The 15695-nt window shown below is 37.7% G+C and overlaps 3 protein-coding genes across 4 annotated transcripts; 2 read left to right on the top strand and 1 right to left on the bottom strand.

The window, feature by feature from the left end:
• The first annotated feature begins 4303 nt into the window (after window positions 1–4303).
• On the top strand, window positions 4304–8347 carry LOC113316216. Of its 2 annotated transcripts, none has more exons than XM_026564437.1 (3): window positions 4304–4369; window positions 5144–5877; window positions 6307–8347. In XM_026564437.1, exons 2-3 carry the CDS (start codon window positions 5155–5157, stop codon window positions 8014–8016), a joined length of 2433 nt encoding a protein of 810 aa, XP_026420222.1. In that variant the 5' UTR covers window positions 4304–4369; window positions 5144–5154; the 3' UTR covers window positions 8017–8347. The 2 variants fall into 2 exon arrangements, with proteins under 2 accessions (XP_026420222.1, XP_026420225.1); XM_026564440.1 differs by having other exon boundaries at window positions 4323–4357.
• A 2000-nt stretch (window positions 8348–10347) lies between these two features.
• On the top strand, window positions 10348–12923 carry LOC113316226 (probable glutathione peroxidase 2). The gene is made up of 6 exons (XM_026564446.1): window positions 10348–10611; window positions 11310–11386; window positions 11917–11978; window positions 12082–12200; window positions 12420–12587; window positions 12671–12923. The coding sequence occupies exons 1-6, from the start codon at window positions 10450–10452 to the stop codon at window positions 12704–12706; spliced, it is 624 nt and encodes a 207-aa protein (XP_026420231.1). The 5' UTR covers window positions 10348–10449; the 3' UTR covers window positions 12707–12923.
• A 197-nt stretch (window positions 12924–13120) lies between these two features.
• On the bottom strand, window positions 13121–15142 carry LOC113360472 (protein NRT1/ PTR FAMILY 4.6-like). The gene is made up of 6 exons (XM_026603982.1): window positions 15052–15142; window positions 14727–14944; window positions 14478–14628; window positions 14207–14370; window positions 13982–14106; window positions 13121–13901 (listed from the first exon to the last, which is right to left on the bottom strand). Exons 1-6 carry the CDS (start codon window positions 15140–15142, stop codon window positions 13121–13123), a joined length of 1530 nt encoding a protein of 509 aa, XP_026459767.1.
• Window positions 15143–15695: the final 553 nt, after the last annotated feature.

Below are 15695 nucleotides of genomic sequence, written 5' to 3' on the forward strand. Positions count from 1 at the left end.
CAGGTGGATAGTCAATGGAATTTGCCGCCACCAACGTGGCAAAAGGCGGTGGAAAATAAATTACCTGGGTATACTACTAGCAGCAGTAAAGGTTGGAGGCCACTGCCTAGTCCTTCGGATGTACAGCATCCAACACTGTTATAAGTTTCTGAGACGAAGTGCAGACAAGGAATTCTAAGAAATCCATGGAGCAAATCTTAGTAAACAAAAGAATGGTTTCAATGGAGTAGTGTAGTGGAATGCTGGAGCCTGGAGTTGGTTTGAAGACTGACCATTGTGCGCCAAACTAACAAATAGAAGTATGAGTACAAGTGTCTGAGTCTGACATTTAGGTTTAATATTTGTGGTGGCCCATTTTATTTTGTTTAAGTCCCAAACGCATAAGTGGCCCATTTAAATATGCGCTTTACTTGCTTTGGGTGGCCTTGGCCGTAAGTTCCGAGCAAGTTTAGGATCATGGTGGCCTCTCTTTCTCGATGTTCAGCACTTGTAAAAGGGAGGTTTCCCAAACCAAGAAAAAGTAGATGACTAGGGTAAAAAGAAGCAAGGTACAGATTTTACCATATGAGGAGGGTTCAAGTGGGCAATATTCGACTCAGTGCAAATACCCATGTTTGGCATGATATGCATACCCCGTCAGCATTTTCTTGCTTGCCATAGCATTTTTTAAAAACTTTAATTAGCTTGACACACTAAACTGTTTACAAGCCGATCTCAAAGCAGCCAGACGAGTCATAACTCGATACAAATGCAAGTTTAATTATTTTCATAACTCGATAACAAATGCAAGTTTAATTATTTTCATTTTGGAGCACAATCCGATGACATGGTGACCTCATTTTTTCTACTAAATTTAAATAACGACTGCATTTGAAACTAATTTTTTGGTGACATATTCCTCATATAAAGCTTTACATTATAACTAAAATTGAGGGCATTCCGAGACGTGTAAGATTACCATCTACCATTTTGAATATTAGCCGCTGAAGATTAACTGTTGAAGCTGAAATTTGTGGATGGTGAAGTTTCGTATACCGTAATACTCTCACTTTTGGTAGTAATGTAGAGATTATTAAGAGGAACTTGACACCAAAAGATTAGCTTTAAGTTTATCGCCAATTGGATTATGTAAGAAAAATAATGCCTTCATGATAATGTCATTCTAACCATGTCATCGAATCATTCCCCTTTAATTTTATAATAAATATCACAGATCACATGATTTACACGATGTGGCACATCGCTATGGTCTGTGTTACCCTTCACTTCATTTCCTTAGGGATATGGGCATCTAGAATCATCCTTCCATATTATATTTCAGTGATTTTACTTGTATCGTGGAGAAATTTTATGATTTTTTTTCCAGTACTCGCAGTCCTCATGAGTCCCACTAGAAGAAGTTATAGGGGGTGGACTTTACCAATTGTAGGTTTTGACTTGAAGATGTGAGTATCGGGAGAAATCAAGGGATTTCTCACTCGGTACATGAAGAATTACTTATTATATCTAGTGTTTAATAAGACGGTGTTAACAACAAGGGGCTATTATCTTCCACAAACCTCTTCACATGCTGGAAAAAAAAATCCGGGCCTTTAAATATTAAAATTGGAGATTGAAAACTTGGAAACTTTTCTTTGTGGTTTTTGATAAATGTGTTATTTCTTGCGAACTTGAAACTGGACTTTCGCTGGACAATTGTTGGATTTCTCACACATTGTGCAACCTAGATCTAATATCATGGTAAAGTCCATGAACCTAACTAACCTCGAAAAGTAAAAATAAGTTTCTTAATTAAGTTAGCCAAGCAGGGGCGTGCACCTTATCAAGGTTCAAGCTTGATCTGGTTCAAGCTGAGGTAACCATAATGTAAGAATAGTCAAATAAATAAGAAATGGATGACAATTCAGCTTTTTTAACGAAATACTTTCCCTGAAAAAATACGGTGTACAACCTAGTTTTGCTTTAAATTTATTTCTCATTTTTTTATCATCTCCTCATACCCGTTGAGGTGCTTATAGAAAGACCTAACTTTGGTTCTCTCGCTATTACAGACACACACACAAACAAAAATAAATAAATTATGCCATTTTTCTGTCGGAAATCTACTTGGTTTTTTGGTTTTTCTCTAGAAATTTTTTGAGTTTTTATGTATCAGATTGGTAAAAGTTAAAAAGTGCTATTTGTTTCAGACTTTGTGATTCCACAATATTGATATTTAAACTTTTGTTAATATGCTCTTGTGAGGTAGAATCAATTAGGCATCTCCATAACCTTTTAAAGAGAGTAAATTATCATAATCGTTGAAGTTTACTTGATATCTTTTTTTAAAGATCCCTCAAATTAGACAAGTTTACACTGCCTTAATTACAAAAGGCTCTCTGTTAGAGGCAGGTTACTTGATATCTTCGCTTTGTCTGAAGCAACTCCTAGGCCTGTAAAAGACGTCAGTGCTAGAATCAAGCACGTCGAATATTGCGAGATTCAAGAGCCCTAAGGAGCACGATTTTTAATGAATTACTCGGAGATTTGACTCGGTCCTGACTATATTCCAGTCTGAAGTATGATATTAGGCTTGTTTACAACAGCGTAATACCGTGCAATGTTCAAAGTGGACGAGGTCCCAGGATTTTGCTATTAGATTACATGTTTCATTGTTAAAAATATATATAGTGTTTTGTGTTATTTCTTTTCAGCCTTATATTAATCGTTTATCTATATGATTCAGATATCACAAGTAGTACATAGTCAATCTAGATAGTTTTTTAGCTCAATGTAAAAATTCTACAAAACTTGTTCTCGTTGAATTTGTATCTTGAATTATAGATTACAAGACTTGTTGTTGTTGAAATTCGTATCCCGAATAGTTTGGGTACATACTCGGTTGGTCTTGTTCCTGATTGTACATCAAGGTCATCATCAATCTCAGTATACATTTTCATAATGGGCATATCATTGAATATGGAAAAGGCAGAAAAGAAAACTAACAAAAGAGCACAAATACTAATGGGGGTACTAGTTTATTTGGGTGTACAAATCCCTTATCTTATATGGAATTTGGTATATCCTCAGGTAACTTCTACCTCTTATTAACAAGATTAAAAGACTGTATGGTTCATGGGTACAATGGAGAAACAATTATCAAGATATGAGCTGGTCTAACACCTTAGGAACAAATCTACACACCCTCCTATAGATGTGGGTTGGAATAACTGCAGGTTGGAAACTTCTTCAAGGGGATGTGCATCTGAGGGAAGACTTAATTACGAAGAAGTCCACATTAGCTTCTGAATGCTTCTCTGCAGCTAGGTCTAAAGGAGAAACAATACAAACCTCTATGGTTCTTACATGTTAAGCCGTTGAAATTGGCAAGAAAGAGTCTTTGAGGAAAGCTATTTGCGGGTTGTGGTCTATTGACCACTTAGATCTTGTAGATACCTCTTATTGCAAGAAAAATAAAAAGAAAGACAAAATTGTTAGCAAAAATCCACAACACATATCCAAGCCTTCTAATATATGTGGTACTTATGAAGCTAGATGTTTCTTGTTTTAGGTGGTCCAGCCCTAAATTCGTGACAATTAAGTTTAGGATTATGGTCTTAAACCAAAAAAAAGTAGAATGCAGTTTGAAGGTTGAAGAACAAGCAAGTTGAACATTTTAATGGACTCCACCAAAAGATGTATGGAGTTATTAAAATGTCCATGGATGACATATACTGAGCTTTAAGGTTTTCTTCGGTTCGAAAACACCTCAAACCCGCAAATTTTTCCATATCATTATCGTGGTTGCGCCACCTACACAGTCACTGATATTCCATTCACCAACTCTAGCCACCTTGATATGGTAAATTGGTCTCAAAACAGCAGACAGGTCAAACCCAATGTACATTCAAATTCCATAAAATAAAAAAATAGTTAAAAAATACGCTACTTTCACGCTATAGTGACACGTTATGTTTTTAATCCTTAATTGTCATAACGATTTGTAATTAATTCTATTAAATTCTTTCACTCATAGATGACTAATCTATCCACCGTAGGAGCGTTCATGAACGTGCATCTTATCAAGACTTTCAAAAATTCCTCCGCCCGATCTAGCCGATGTAACCGTGGTGTAAGAATAAAATTGGGTGGAAATAACATTTCAGCTTTTCACCAAAGACTTCCTCTGACAAAATGTGGGGTGCAAAACAGAATTTCCCCTTGGAATTTATTTCTCATTCTTTTCTCATCTCCTTTGTACTTGTTGTGATGCTTATACAAATACCCGACTTTGGTCCTCCTCCTCCTCTTTCTATTACAACAAAAAAAATTACGTCCCTCCCTTTGGAAATCCACAAAGCTTTTCGTATTCTCTCTGGTGAGTTTTCAGGTATACTTATCTTCCTCCTCTTGCTCATTCGTTTTTCTGTATAATCTGTACATATTCTTTGTTTATATATATTGTTGCTGCTGTTATTGTTGTTTAAGGTCAATCTGAATAACATCCGGAAGACCCCCAGTGAGTATTTGAACGTGGGTTTTGAACTTCAAGTTCATTCGCAGATAGATTGTGCATAACCTTATAGTTTGTTTATCTACTGTGTTTTGTTGATTGTATCGTGATTTAATGCAGTTATTGTGAATGTTTTGTGTGCGGGCAGTATTATTGTGTAGTTTTAATTTTGATTAGAGATCGTATAATGTTATGAAATCATGATGTTGCTGCTGCTGCTGTTTAGTTTACTATGCAAGTATTTGTTTCTTGTATCGACATCTATGGTTAGTTCGATTACTTGATCGTGGTGCTTTCGATTTCGTGTTTTTTTGGGTGTGGGAGTTTTGAAGCTTCGGGGTAATTTGTTTTTGGTTTAGAAAGGGGTTTGGGGTTGTGATTGTTTGATACATTTGATCATCGTAATCAGGTTATGCTTTTTGTTTGTTCATTTCTTGGTGTAGTTAAATCGGGCAGTATTGAATCTAGGTCGTCTTCTTTACCTTATCTGGTGTTTTCCCTTTTCTGAACATTTCAGCTTATGAACACCATATGTATGAAGTTATTCCTTCTGTGATTTAACAAGTTGTATCTGCTATTGTTAATTTCTCAAGTAATGATTTGATCAAATGGGATTTGAGTATTGATTTAGGTTCAATTTTTGGCAATCAGCTGTTTTGTAGATGGATTCAGAAAAAGAGGACTCTCAGGGAGATTCCTTGAGTGAAGAAACATCTAGTTCTCAGTCACGGGGTTCGTGTGAACCTGATGTAAAAGATATATGTGGAAAACAACAGAAAATTCCTCGAATTGGAGATGAGTATCAGGTTGGAATTCTTCCAGATGTAGTGGAAGTTGAACCTCTAATGAAAAGCGGAATGTCTGATGCCGGCATCATGGTTAATGTTGCCGATTCTTTTGTAGAGCCATTACCTATCCTAATTATATGGACTAATAATGACATTGGCAGGCGCCCCGATACAGATGGTTCGTTAAATTTTAAGAACGTCAAACCCGTCAGAAGGTCTTCCAATAAGGAAGTTGTAAAGATTAAGGAGGTGAAAAACGAAGATGAAGTCTACTTTGCAGCTCCAGGTTGTTTGGGCAACTCGTGGACTGATCTTGAGAAAGAGGCTTTTCTCCTTGGTCTGTACATATTTGGCAAAAATCTTGTTAAGGTGAAGAAATTTGTCGAGAGTAAAGGAATGGGAGACATTTTATCTTTCTATTATGGAGAATTTTATAGGTCTGCTGCACACCGTAGATGGTCAAGTTCTCGGAATAAGGACAAAAGAAGCAGGAGGTGTATACAAGGGACGAAGATGTTTAAGACGTGGAGGCAACATAAATTTTTATCTTGCTTGCTTCCTCGCATACCTGAGCAAAGTTATAGCACTTTGGTGGAGGTAAGTTTCAATGCTTCAAATAAATCATGCAATGGGTTCATAGAAGAATCATATCTGTAGCCGTGTCTGGTTCTTGCTTTCTTTTTTCAATGTTTGTGATTTTCCTTGCCCACTTGTTGAAATACGGCGACTCTAGAAAGCTATAATAGTTGAAACTTGAAAGTAGAATGGAAAATTTTCTAATGTAAACTGTTTCCTTCTCTACACATGATATGGCACCCTTATATATCTATCTAGGGAATTTCGCAGTCGAAAACAACTGCTTTTGAAGTTCCTATGAACTGAGAATAAAAAATTACGCTAATGATAGTTACTTATATTGAGAATTTATGTTAGTATTGTGAATAGTTGACAGTAATCTCTTTTAGTAGCTAAATGTAGATGCTTTTGTTGTATGAAGAATGTGTTTAAATAGCTATCTCTTCGCAGGTCTCCAAGAATTACGAAGCTTCTAATGTTTCTCTTGAAGACTATGTATCCACTTTAAAGGCTACAGTTGGCGTGGAAATGCTTGTAGAAGTTTTTGGGATTGGCAAGGGAAAGCAGGATCTCACTGCTCTGCTTTCAAATCCTTCACGAAACAATCAGCAAGTCGTTCCTCACCCTGAAATACCGGTTGGCAAGGGATGGTCCACTCTTACATATGATGAAATAGTTGGGTTTTTAACGGGGGACTATCGGTTAAGCAAAGCTCGATCACTTGATCTTTTCTGGGAAGCTGTTTGGCCGCGTTTGCTTGCAAGAGGGTGGGAGTCGAAGCAGCCTAAAAATCAAATTGGTACTAATTCCAAAAACCCTTTGGTGTTTATGGTACCTGGTGTCAAAAAGTTCTCAAGAAAGAAGCTTGTGAAAGGAGAGAAATATTTTGACTCCGTCACCGATGTGCTGAGTAAAGTTGCTTCGGATCCTAAACTTATGGAGCTTGAGGATGAAGCTGGTAAAGGAAACATAAGTACTCAAGAAAATGATTGGGATGATAAGAAGATGAAACATGACAGTGGTGGTGATTCTGATCATAAACGGCGCAGTTATCTTCAACCACAACCACAACCACAACCACTGGAGAGCAATTCAGACCCCATGAAGTTTACAGTCATAGATACTAGTATGGGAGATGACGAAGATTCGTTCCCAGTTAGAAAGTTGAGAAGTTTGCCTATTGAAACTACTGAAACGTCCTCCTCTGCAAGTCTAAAGTTGAGAAGTTTGCCTGTTGAAACTACTGAAACGTCCTCCTCTGCAAGTCTTTCAACGCACAATGAAAATGGTTCTACAGAGTTGGCGAATGAAAATGGTTCTAAGGAGTTGGCTAATGGAAGTGGTTCTAAAGGGTTGGCGAATGAAAAAAGTGCAGTTGACATGTCATTGAACTGTACAAGAAACACTAGTACTTCCAGATCCTCAGAGGGAATGACTGATAAGGATGTACGCGCTGGCTCTTTGAAGTTTATAATTACTGTTTCGAAGAAAGAGATGCAGATCAAGTCCCCAGTTCGTGCAGATGTAAGCTTGCACAATGACATTGATCAAAGTACTTGTAACCCTGACATGGACTCGAAAAAACCCATAAAGTGTCAATTCAGCCGGAGAAAGAAGCCTAGCCAATCAAACTGTGTGTCCCCTGTCATAAAACGGCGGAGGTTAACTGCTTGTTCTGAAGCTAAGGAAATCTGCAGCAAAGACAGTTCCTCCAGTACTCGTGGATTGAAAGAGGAGGATTGCCATTTACGTTTAGGCTCATCTAACGCACGTGACAACCTGGTGTCTGAAGTAATGGAATTCCAAGAGAACGTATGTTCTAGTTCTTCGGGTAAAGGCAGTCCAGATGAGAACCACTTTGGTAAATATATCTCTCAGAAAGAAAAGTATCCGCCGCGGATATCTATTGACCTAAATCTTCCACATGTTCCATCAAATGTTGAAATAGACGAGCCATTCATCAAAGAGGTGGAAATTAGCCAACGCAATCCAAGTTCTGAGCACCCACCTTCCGCTGCTAGTGGTGAGTTGGCTGGTGCCGGGCAGCAACCATCTGATTTGGCCTCTCGGAGGCAGGGCACAAGAAAACGACCCTTAACAACGAAAGCTTTAGAAGCTCTAGCTTGTGGTTTCTTAACCACAAAAAGAAAACCGAGATAATCCATGCAGTCCCAAGGTCGAAATGTTGGTTGGGATAAGAATGGTTGTGCGCCTGCAGGAAGATTGAAATCCAATGTAAAAGATGACAGACTGACAGAATTTAGTAGTTCAAGCATTACAGTATAAGCAGTTTTTGAATTACTATAGATTTTATAAAGATGAAGAATCTTGTCTGCAGTTTTCTGTTGTAAAATGATGTGAGATCCAATAGGAGGTGGGCAATGGATGTTCTCCGTGAGGTCCAGCTGTGGGACAGCAAGAACATCTTCTTACAATTGAAACTGCGGACATTTTGGACTCTGGAATGAGAAACATGAGTTGGGTTTCTGTTGAATTTATATTTTTTTTTGGGTTGTGATGGCTACTGCCAGTGTATTTTTTGTCATAAGTAGGGGTAATGTCAAGAAATAGTACACTGATTTCTCCACACCTTAGCAGGTAGCTGAAATGTGCTACAATGTACATGTAACTTTCTCATTTCAGACCTCCTATTTGGACTCCAAATAGCACAGTAACTGAAACTGTGAGGTTTACCAGTGTCTGTAATCTTAAACATGGGACGTGTGTGGCGCCAGTCGGTCTTCTTTCCTCACTGCTTAAATTCAGTGTGTTCTGTGATCTGAGTTTTTATCTTACAGTATGCATCTTCATTACTAAACCTTGGTGCCCATTCTTATATCCCTCTCTTGTTGTGCTGCCTTAGCGGGCGGTAAATCATTTCTGGCAAGGAAGTTAATGGTATGAGGAGGTTGGAGGAACAACTTGGGTAGAACTTCTTTTCCGTTAGTTTCAGGAACAGTGGAGGTGCGTATACATAGATTCTCTTACTTGTGCTATTTTCATTTGGGCACTGATTATTTTTCGATTCCGGCAGAAAAGATTTGTACCTCATCTGATCTTGACTTCCAATATCCCGACCACCAATTGGTCCTGAGTCCTGACTTCCTGAGTGCGGATCATATTTTCATTTTGTTTGCTGAGAGACTGAAACACGCATTGTCATCATAAATATCTGCAGCGGATATGTCGCAGGACTTCTCATTCTTCTAGTTTGTTGCGAAGTAGTACATCATCTATTTGTGTTTATCCTGGGCCCTGGCAGCTGGCTACAATAATATGTTGGGCTTTGGGTTCCCTTAAGCCCAGTGACTGAGCTACTTCGTCAGTGACCAACTAAGTTTTTGAATGTACACCCCACTGTCTGTTGTTGGTAATGACGGAAAGAAAACACCCACAACGTTCAATTCAATTCAATGCTCTTCTCTTCTTCTCAACTACAACAATAAATTGTCATACCTACTCTTCCCATCTCCAGACCCAAAAAAAAAAAGAAGTTAGTTAATGCCATATATTTTTGCTCTAAAATACTACTAATAATTTATGCAATCACCTTGCTGCCGACCTTGCAAAAAGGAAATGATCTAGTAGTAACTGCTAAGTTTATGGTATGAAACCAAATGGAGAGGAGTATTTAAAAACTCCTCAATTGACCTTTAAACTCTTCATACAACACAACTGGCATGAAATAAGAGGAGAACACCCTCACGTTAACTACGAAGTCCATATAAAGATCCTCTCTTATACATTTAACTTGCTTTATGAGATTGGCCATTGATTTGATAGTATTCGAGTTGGACATCGCAGATTGACTGGTAGATTATGCATATATTACGGCAATACCGTGTGAACCTGCCTTCCTGAATGTCGACGCAGGAAACTAGCAAATTAGTTTTACGCACATCAGTTTTTCTTTTAGAGACATGATGACACTCAACCGGTTCGCTTAGATCTGATCCACTACTGCTGAATCAAAATTAGTAAATAGTAACATTTTTTACTGAAGACTTTTACAGTCTCCAACAAAAACAGGTACCGAATCTCTTTGGGTCATATCATATGACATGTATAAGCTGAGTCAGACCATGAGTCAGACACCCAGAAAAGAGAAAAAAAAAAACAACTAACGACCGGACATTTGGCTCACTCAGATAATTCTGATCCAAACAACCAAATATTAGTCTAAACAGTTAACATCATTGGATCATTAGTCCTAAATTTTCATCCTTCTCGGAAATTCTCAGTGGATGAAGACTTACTGTTGACCAGTTTGAGTCAGACGAATTTTGATAACACCAGGTCTAAAAATGCATATTACCAGATACAGTATGGCTGTATGGGTCCATTCCTTTCCATAGAAAACGAACTAAAATACCTGGAGGTTAAAGAAATGCTTCTGATATTAGTCCTCATAAATTCCGTTGCGTACCCACTGTTACCAATACGTAATCTTTCTGCTGACATTGATAATGATATTCAACAACAAATCAACAACTAATTTTTTTTGTGCAAAATCTTTTTCTTCCTTTTTTACATATAGATTCTCAATCAAAGACTTTCTCTTTGTTTTACATAGTTTTCCTAAAGTATAAATATATGTCTAATCTGATCAGTTTGAGTAACTTATTCTCAATCCTGATTCTTGGTTTGTCTCTCTACTTATTCTTCTCCCTTGAGCAAAACCAATCTACTACTTCTCCTTCTTTTCAAAACATGGCTGAAGAAGCCCCAAAATCAATTTATGACTTCACTGTCAAGGTAAATTATAATGCTCTATGTTTTTTGTTTTATTGCTGATTCAGTGATAATAATCATTTTGCTAATCTGGGTTTCATTTGTTTTTCGATTTGGCGTTTATGTGGTTATGGTTTTGTAGTGTTCATCATATGTTTGTTTTATTGTTCTAGTGAAATCTTAGTGGACTGAATGTTTTATGTTCATTCCTGCTGCTTCTTGATTTCTCCTTCAATTTTATTTATTTATTTTTATTTTTTTGTCTGGGTTTCAGTCATTTTTTAATGTGGATGGAACCATTGATGGGTGTTTCAAAGATAGTTTTACTTACTAGTTATATTTTGTTATGATGATGTTATTCTAGTGCTAGGTAACTTTAAAACCAGATGCTTGAGGAGTTGAGATAGGCCATGGTTATCCAATTCTAAAACCTGATTTATCGTTTTACACTAGTACTTATTGATGCCCTCTGTACTTTTCCTGTTTCTTTTTTCTTTGCAATTCTCCTTGAATCATTCATACCTTGTTTCTTCTTAAATTCGTCAATCTCGAATATCATGTCTATTCCTTATCTTACTCTAAGGAGTGTGTTTGTTTATTAAATTCAATTTTCTTTCATTTATGTTCTCGATTCAGTTGTTCTCCTTTTCCAGATTCGAGTTTATCCAGGTGTTTTTCCCTGTCTCTGAATAACTAGCTTTGTCTCTCAATTTGGATTGCAGGATATTCACGATGCTGACGTATGCTTGAAGGACTATGCTGGAAAGGTTCTTCTGATCGTCAACGTTGCTTCCAAATGGTACTTGTTTAGATCATCTTATTGTCTATATAGAATCTGATCGTCAACGTTGCTTCCAAATGGCACTTGTTTAGATAATCTTATTGTCGATATAGAGAATTTGAAGTAGAAATGAAGTAAATCTTGTTACACTCACCTTAGCTTCAATATGTACCTGTAAGGACTAGATTGAATGGATAGTAGTACTGTAAGATGAAACTGAAACCGTACGGGGGTTCATCAGCTTTAATATGCGTACAAAGTGATCTTCTACCTGGCTACGTTCAGTACTTTCTCCTGCGAAGTATATTCTTCCCATGATATGTGGGCCTTTGCAGGAGAAGTCAGGGATACAGATCGGGAAGATTAACAGGTTTCATGATGCAGTTAGCAATGGAGCCATTCATAGGCTTTGACTGCTAGTTTCGGTTTTCCATTTTACGTTTTTGTCTGATTGTTAGTTGCAGTAATTATGTATTCTATAATTCCAAATAAGTCTTAAACTATTTGTTAATTTTTTTTTTCCTTGCATTGATCTTTGGTATGTGCAGTGGCCTTACTGAATCCAACTACAAGGAACTGAATGAATTGTATGAGAAATACAAAACCCAAGGTCTATTATCTACTCCTAACAATCAGTTTCATATATCATTTCTAAATTCTGTAGATGGAAATTTTGGGAGTACTAACTCCAGATATTGTGTTTCTCCTGGCAGGGTTTGAGGTACTTGCATTCCCTTGCAACCAGTTTGCTGGTCAAGAACCGGGAACTCATGATGAGATAAAAGAAGTTGCCTGTTCAAAATTCAAAGCCGAATTTCCCGTATTTGCTAAGGTACACACCTAATTATGAAAGATGAAGCCTAAACCCATATTGTGTTTGGATTTTAGGTCAGTGTCTTTTTCTTCTTCAGTCTCTTTGCTTATTTAGTAAGCAGAATGAGCTTACTGATATCACCCCTACCATTTAAGCAAACAAACCGTTTATATGCAATAGATCAGGTAAAAATACTTTGAACTAGAATAAAGCTCAATAAATCTTTTACTTTCTCAGATTGATGTTAATGGGAAGGATGCCGCGCCACTCTACCAGTTTCTCAAATCACAAAAAGGTGGGTTATTTGGTAATGCAATCAAATGGAATTTCACAAAGTTTCTCGTAAACAAGGAAGGAAAGGTTGTTGACAGATATGCTCCCACCACAGGTCCACTCAGAATTGAGGTATGAAATCTCTAAGCCTATGTGTGCCAGTAAAAATGATTATATGGCATCTGACTTTTCTTTTGTTTTGCTTGTGCTTTCAGAAAGACATCCAAGGTCTTTTGGCAGTTTCAGCATGAGTTCCCTAGAGATCAATTATGGAGCTGCGATCTCACTCTATGTATGAATAAATATAAAAATGGATTACCTTTTGTGTTTACAGTTTGAAAGTTTGGTTCTTGTTTTACTGTTAGTTGCTCTTCTCTTATACTTGTTATATCTATATTGTATGTATGACCCTTTTACTATGGGCAATAAAATGGAAATAATTTTGGAACGTCTGTTCTTGGATTTTTACAAGCGTATACTGTTTGAACTACCAGTCACCCTATTCATTCCTGTAATGCTGCATAATGGGGCAGCATTACAGGAACGAATGTTTTTGGAATTGCTCTTTGCACATAAATTTTTACAGTCTGATGGCAGAGTAATGGAAGCTGAGTTTGTAATGCAATCAAAACCCACAGGCTCTGGCAGAATTAAAATATTCAGTTCTATCTTCTAGCCCAGTACAAGTAGTTCAAGAATGAGAATAAGCCAAGTATAGAAAGCAACCAATAAAACCGATCGAGGTAATTCCGATTCAAGTTGTTTCCTTCCAGCCATCCCATATCTCCATTTTTCGTAACTCTGTTAACTAAGGTTATTAGAGCAGAACCCATCAACGACGATAATCCCAGAACACACCAGAAAATTGCAGTACCCAGTGATTTCATCCCTCTTGACACTTCTGTGTTGAAAAATTGCAACAATCCAACAGGCGTAAACACATCATTGATGCATATGACAATGAATTGTATTAGCAGCCACATCACTGACATTGGTATAGGTTCGCCAGAATCCACTAGACCATTTTTTCCTGCAATTTGTTTCCTTTTTCTTTCAATCAATGCACCAATACATGATGCTAATGCCGATGCTATAAAACCAACACCAGCACGTTGCAAGGGAGTTATACCACTTGGGCACCTTGTGATCCTACGTGCGAATGGAACAAAAAACTGATCGTAAGCAACTAGGATCACCATCTGGAGAATCCTGGGAATCACAACAAGAGATGCAGGAGGAATGTGAATAAACCCCACTTTGGTGTTCATTGTCATGCCTTGTTGAACTGTCAATGTTAGGAGCAGACGTATGGGGATGTACCCGATCGTTACACTGATAAATATTGGTATCATGCGAAAGATAATTTTTGCCTCCTCCACTTGGCTGACGCTGCAGTGGTATGAGCTCTCAGTTTTCTTGTTGGAGATGATAGCTTTATCTAGCCATCTGCAAGCAATATTTGGAGAACTTGGCATTAGCATCTCGGAACTTTTAAACGGATAATTAGAGATGATTCAGAAACTTACTTAAAGCCTTCGGTATGCGTTAGCACTTCGCCAACTCTCTCTTCCTTGTTATGTTCTTCTAGGTATGCATCTTGTTCATTTTCAGGAAACTGAAACTTCCGTTTCCGAAATGCAGAAATGAAAACCTATAACGTTACCAAGTTTAATGAGTGTTCATTATGAGCCTCCACTTCGATCCACAATTTTTAAAGACATGCATGCATGGGATAGAAAATAGATCCATACCTGCAGCATCCGAGTCAAAGGACTTCTCTGTGGGATTTGATGGCGGAAAAGAGATAAACCAAAGGCGACAACAAACAACCCTAGTAAAATAACAGCAAAACCAACACCCCATCCTTTATTGTCTTGAATCCAAACAACTAAAGTTAAGGGCACCAAGTGAGATGCTAAAGGTGAACCAATTAAAGAATTTAGATTTTTTTCTGTAGCTCGCTTGGGTCGTTGTCATCAAATTGATCTCCTCCGAAGGATGCCAGGTTTGCTCTCAGACAACCTTCGCCGAAAGCAGTAATGTATAATGCTGTGTAGAGTAAAGCTGCAGGTTTGCCCTGAACTTGCTTGCAGTTGCTAAATCGCGAAGAATTATCACATGGCGGTGGTTGAAGTGACGGGAGATATGCTTGCAGTGCTAGTAATCCGAACCCCTGTAATCAAGCCAAATCAATATACTTGATCGAAAATGATGCAACGGTACTAGCAACCCCTACCTCTGGTTTATGTCAATCTACCAAGAGATACTTACCAGGAACTCCAAAGGCCCGAATATTACTGTAGTCTTGAACCTTGTAATGTACGAATCAGAGAGGAATCCTCCGATTAATGCACACGCGCAAGATACACCGATGAAGTTAGTCACAGTGGTTGAAGACGTTGCGACGTCCATGTGCATGGTTCCTCGAAGGTACGTTACCAAGTTAAGTACATTTGATGCGTATGTTATGTTCATCATCACAACCATAACTATAAGATATTAACCAGCAAACTCAAGATAAGAAATTTTGATATGGATACATAGAAGCGCTAAGAAAACATCATTTGAGAGCAACAAAAAAGGACTCATGACTTACAGTAGATGAATCTTGCAGCTCTGAATCCGCCATGTTTGTCTTTGTTGGCAGGATTTCCTTTCCAATCTACAAACCCATGAACCTCCTCCATTGTTATGACCTGAAATGCTAGCTAAAGCTGTGTAATGCCTTCATTCTCCTTTATCTTTCGTTTGTATAAAATATACTAAGTTACTAACATTATCTTAGGAGGTCCACTATAGTGGCTTTTGACTTGACTACTCCATAATTCACAGATACAGGCAAGCAATAAAATAATTTATTCAAAATATTTGAAATGTATATCCTCGCGTTTTTAGGGGCCACTCAAAAGGAATTAGGGGGCCAAAATTATTACCCAGTCAAGGGCACTAGTTAAAGGATACTCTATAGGATATTGAAGTTACCTAAATGCCCTTCCAGTAATAAAACCTAAAAACTTAAAAAAATTTCATTTTCATTTCAAAATCAGTTTCACTTCTTCTTCTTCTCCTCCTCCTCTCTACTCCCGAATGTGGATGAAAAAAAAATTCCCTCGTTTTTCAATTCAACTCATCGTCGTCGTGAATCGTAAAATCAAAACATCGTCGATTCGTTTTTTCAACGATGTCTACAAAAGATAAATCCCTAGGACCTAGAACTAAAAACGTTCCTCGCGACATCGA

Source organism: Papaver somniferum, chromosome 1, assembly GCF_003573695.1.
Source record: "Papaver somniferum cultivar HN1 chromosome 1, ASM357369v1, whole genome shotgun sequence".
In the NCBI taxonomy this organism is placed as follows: Eukaryota; Viridiplantae; Streptophyta; class Magnoliopsida; order Ranunculales; family Papaveraceae; genus Papaver; species Papaver somniferum.

Coding starts and splice junctions, on each gene's coding strand:
- LOC113316216 (XM_026564437.1), top strand. CDS start 5,155: ATGGATTCAGAAAAAGAGGACTCTCAGGGAGATTCCTTGAGTGAAGAA. Junction 5,878..6,306: donor GTTATAGCACTTTGGTGGAG/GTAAGTTTCAAT, acceptor ATCTCTTCGCAG/GTCTCCAAGAATTACGAAGC.
- LOC113360472 (XM_026603982.1), bottom strand. CDS start 15,142: ATGGAGGAGGTTCATGGGTTTGTAGATTGGAAAGGAAATCCTGCCAAC. Junction 14,945..15,051: donor AGCTGCAAGATTCATCTACT/GTAAGTCATGAG, acceptor AATATCTTATAG/TTATGGTTGTGATGATGAAC. Junction 14,629..14,726: donor TCGGGCCTTTGGAGTTCCTG/GTAAGTATCTCT, acceptor GCTTGATTACAG/GGGTTCGGATTACTAGCACT.
- LOC113316226 (XM_026564446.1), top strand. CDS start 10,450: ATGTCTAATCTGATCAGTTTGAGTAACTTATTCTCAATCCTGATTCTT. Junction 10,612..11,309: donor TTTATGACTTCACTGTCAAG/GTAAATTATAAT, acceptor TTTGGATTGCAG/GATATTCACGATGCTGACGT. Junction 11,979..12,081: donor TGAGAAATACAAAACCCAAG/GTCTATTATCTA, acceptor TTCTCCTGGCAG/GGTTTGAGGTACTTGCATTC.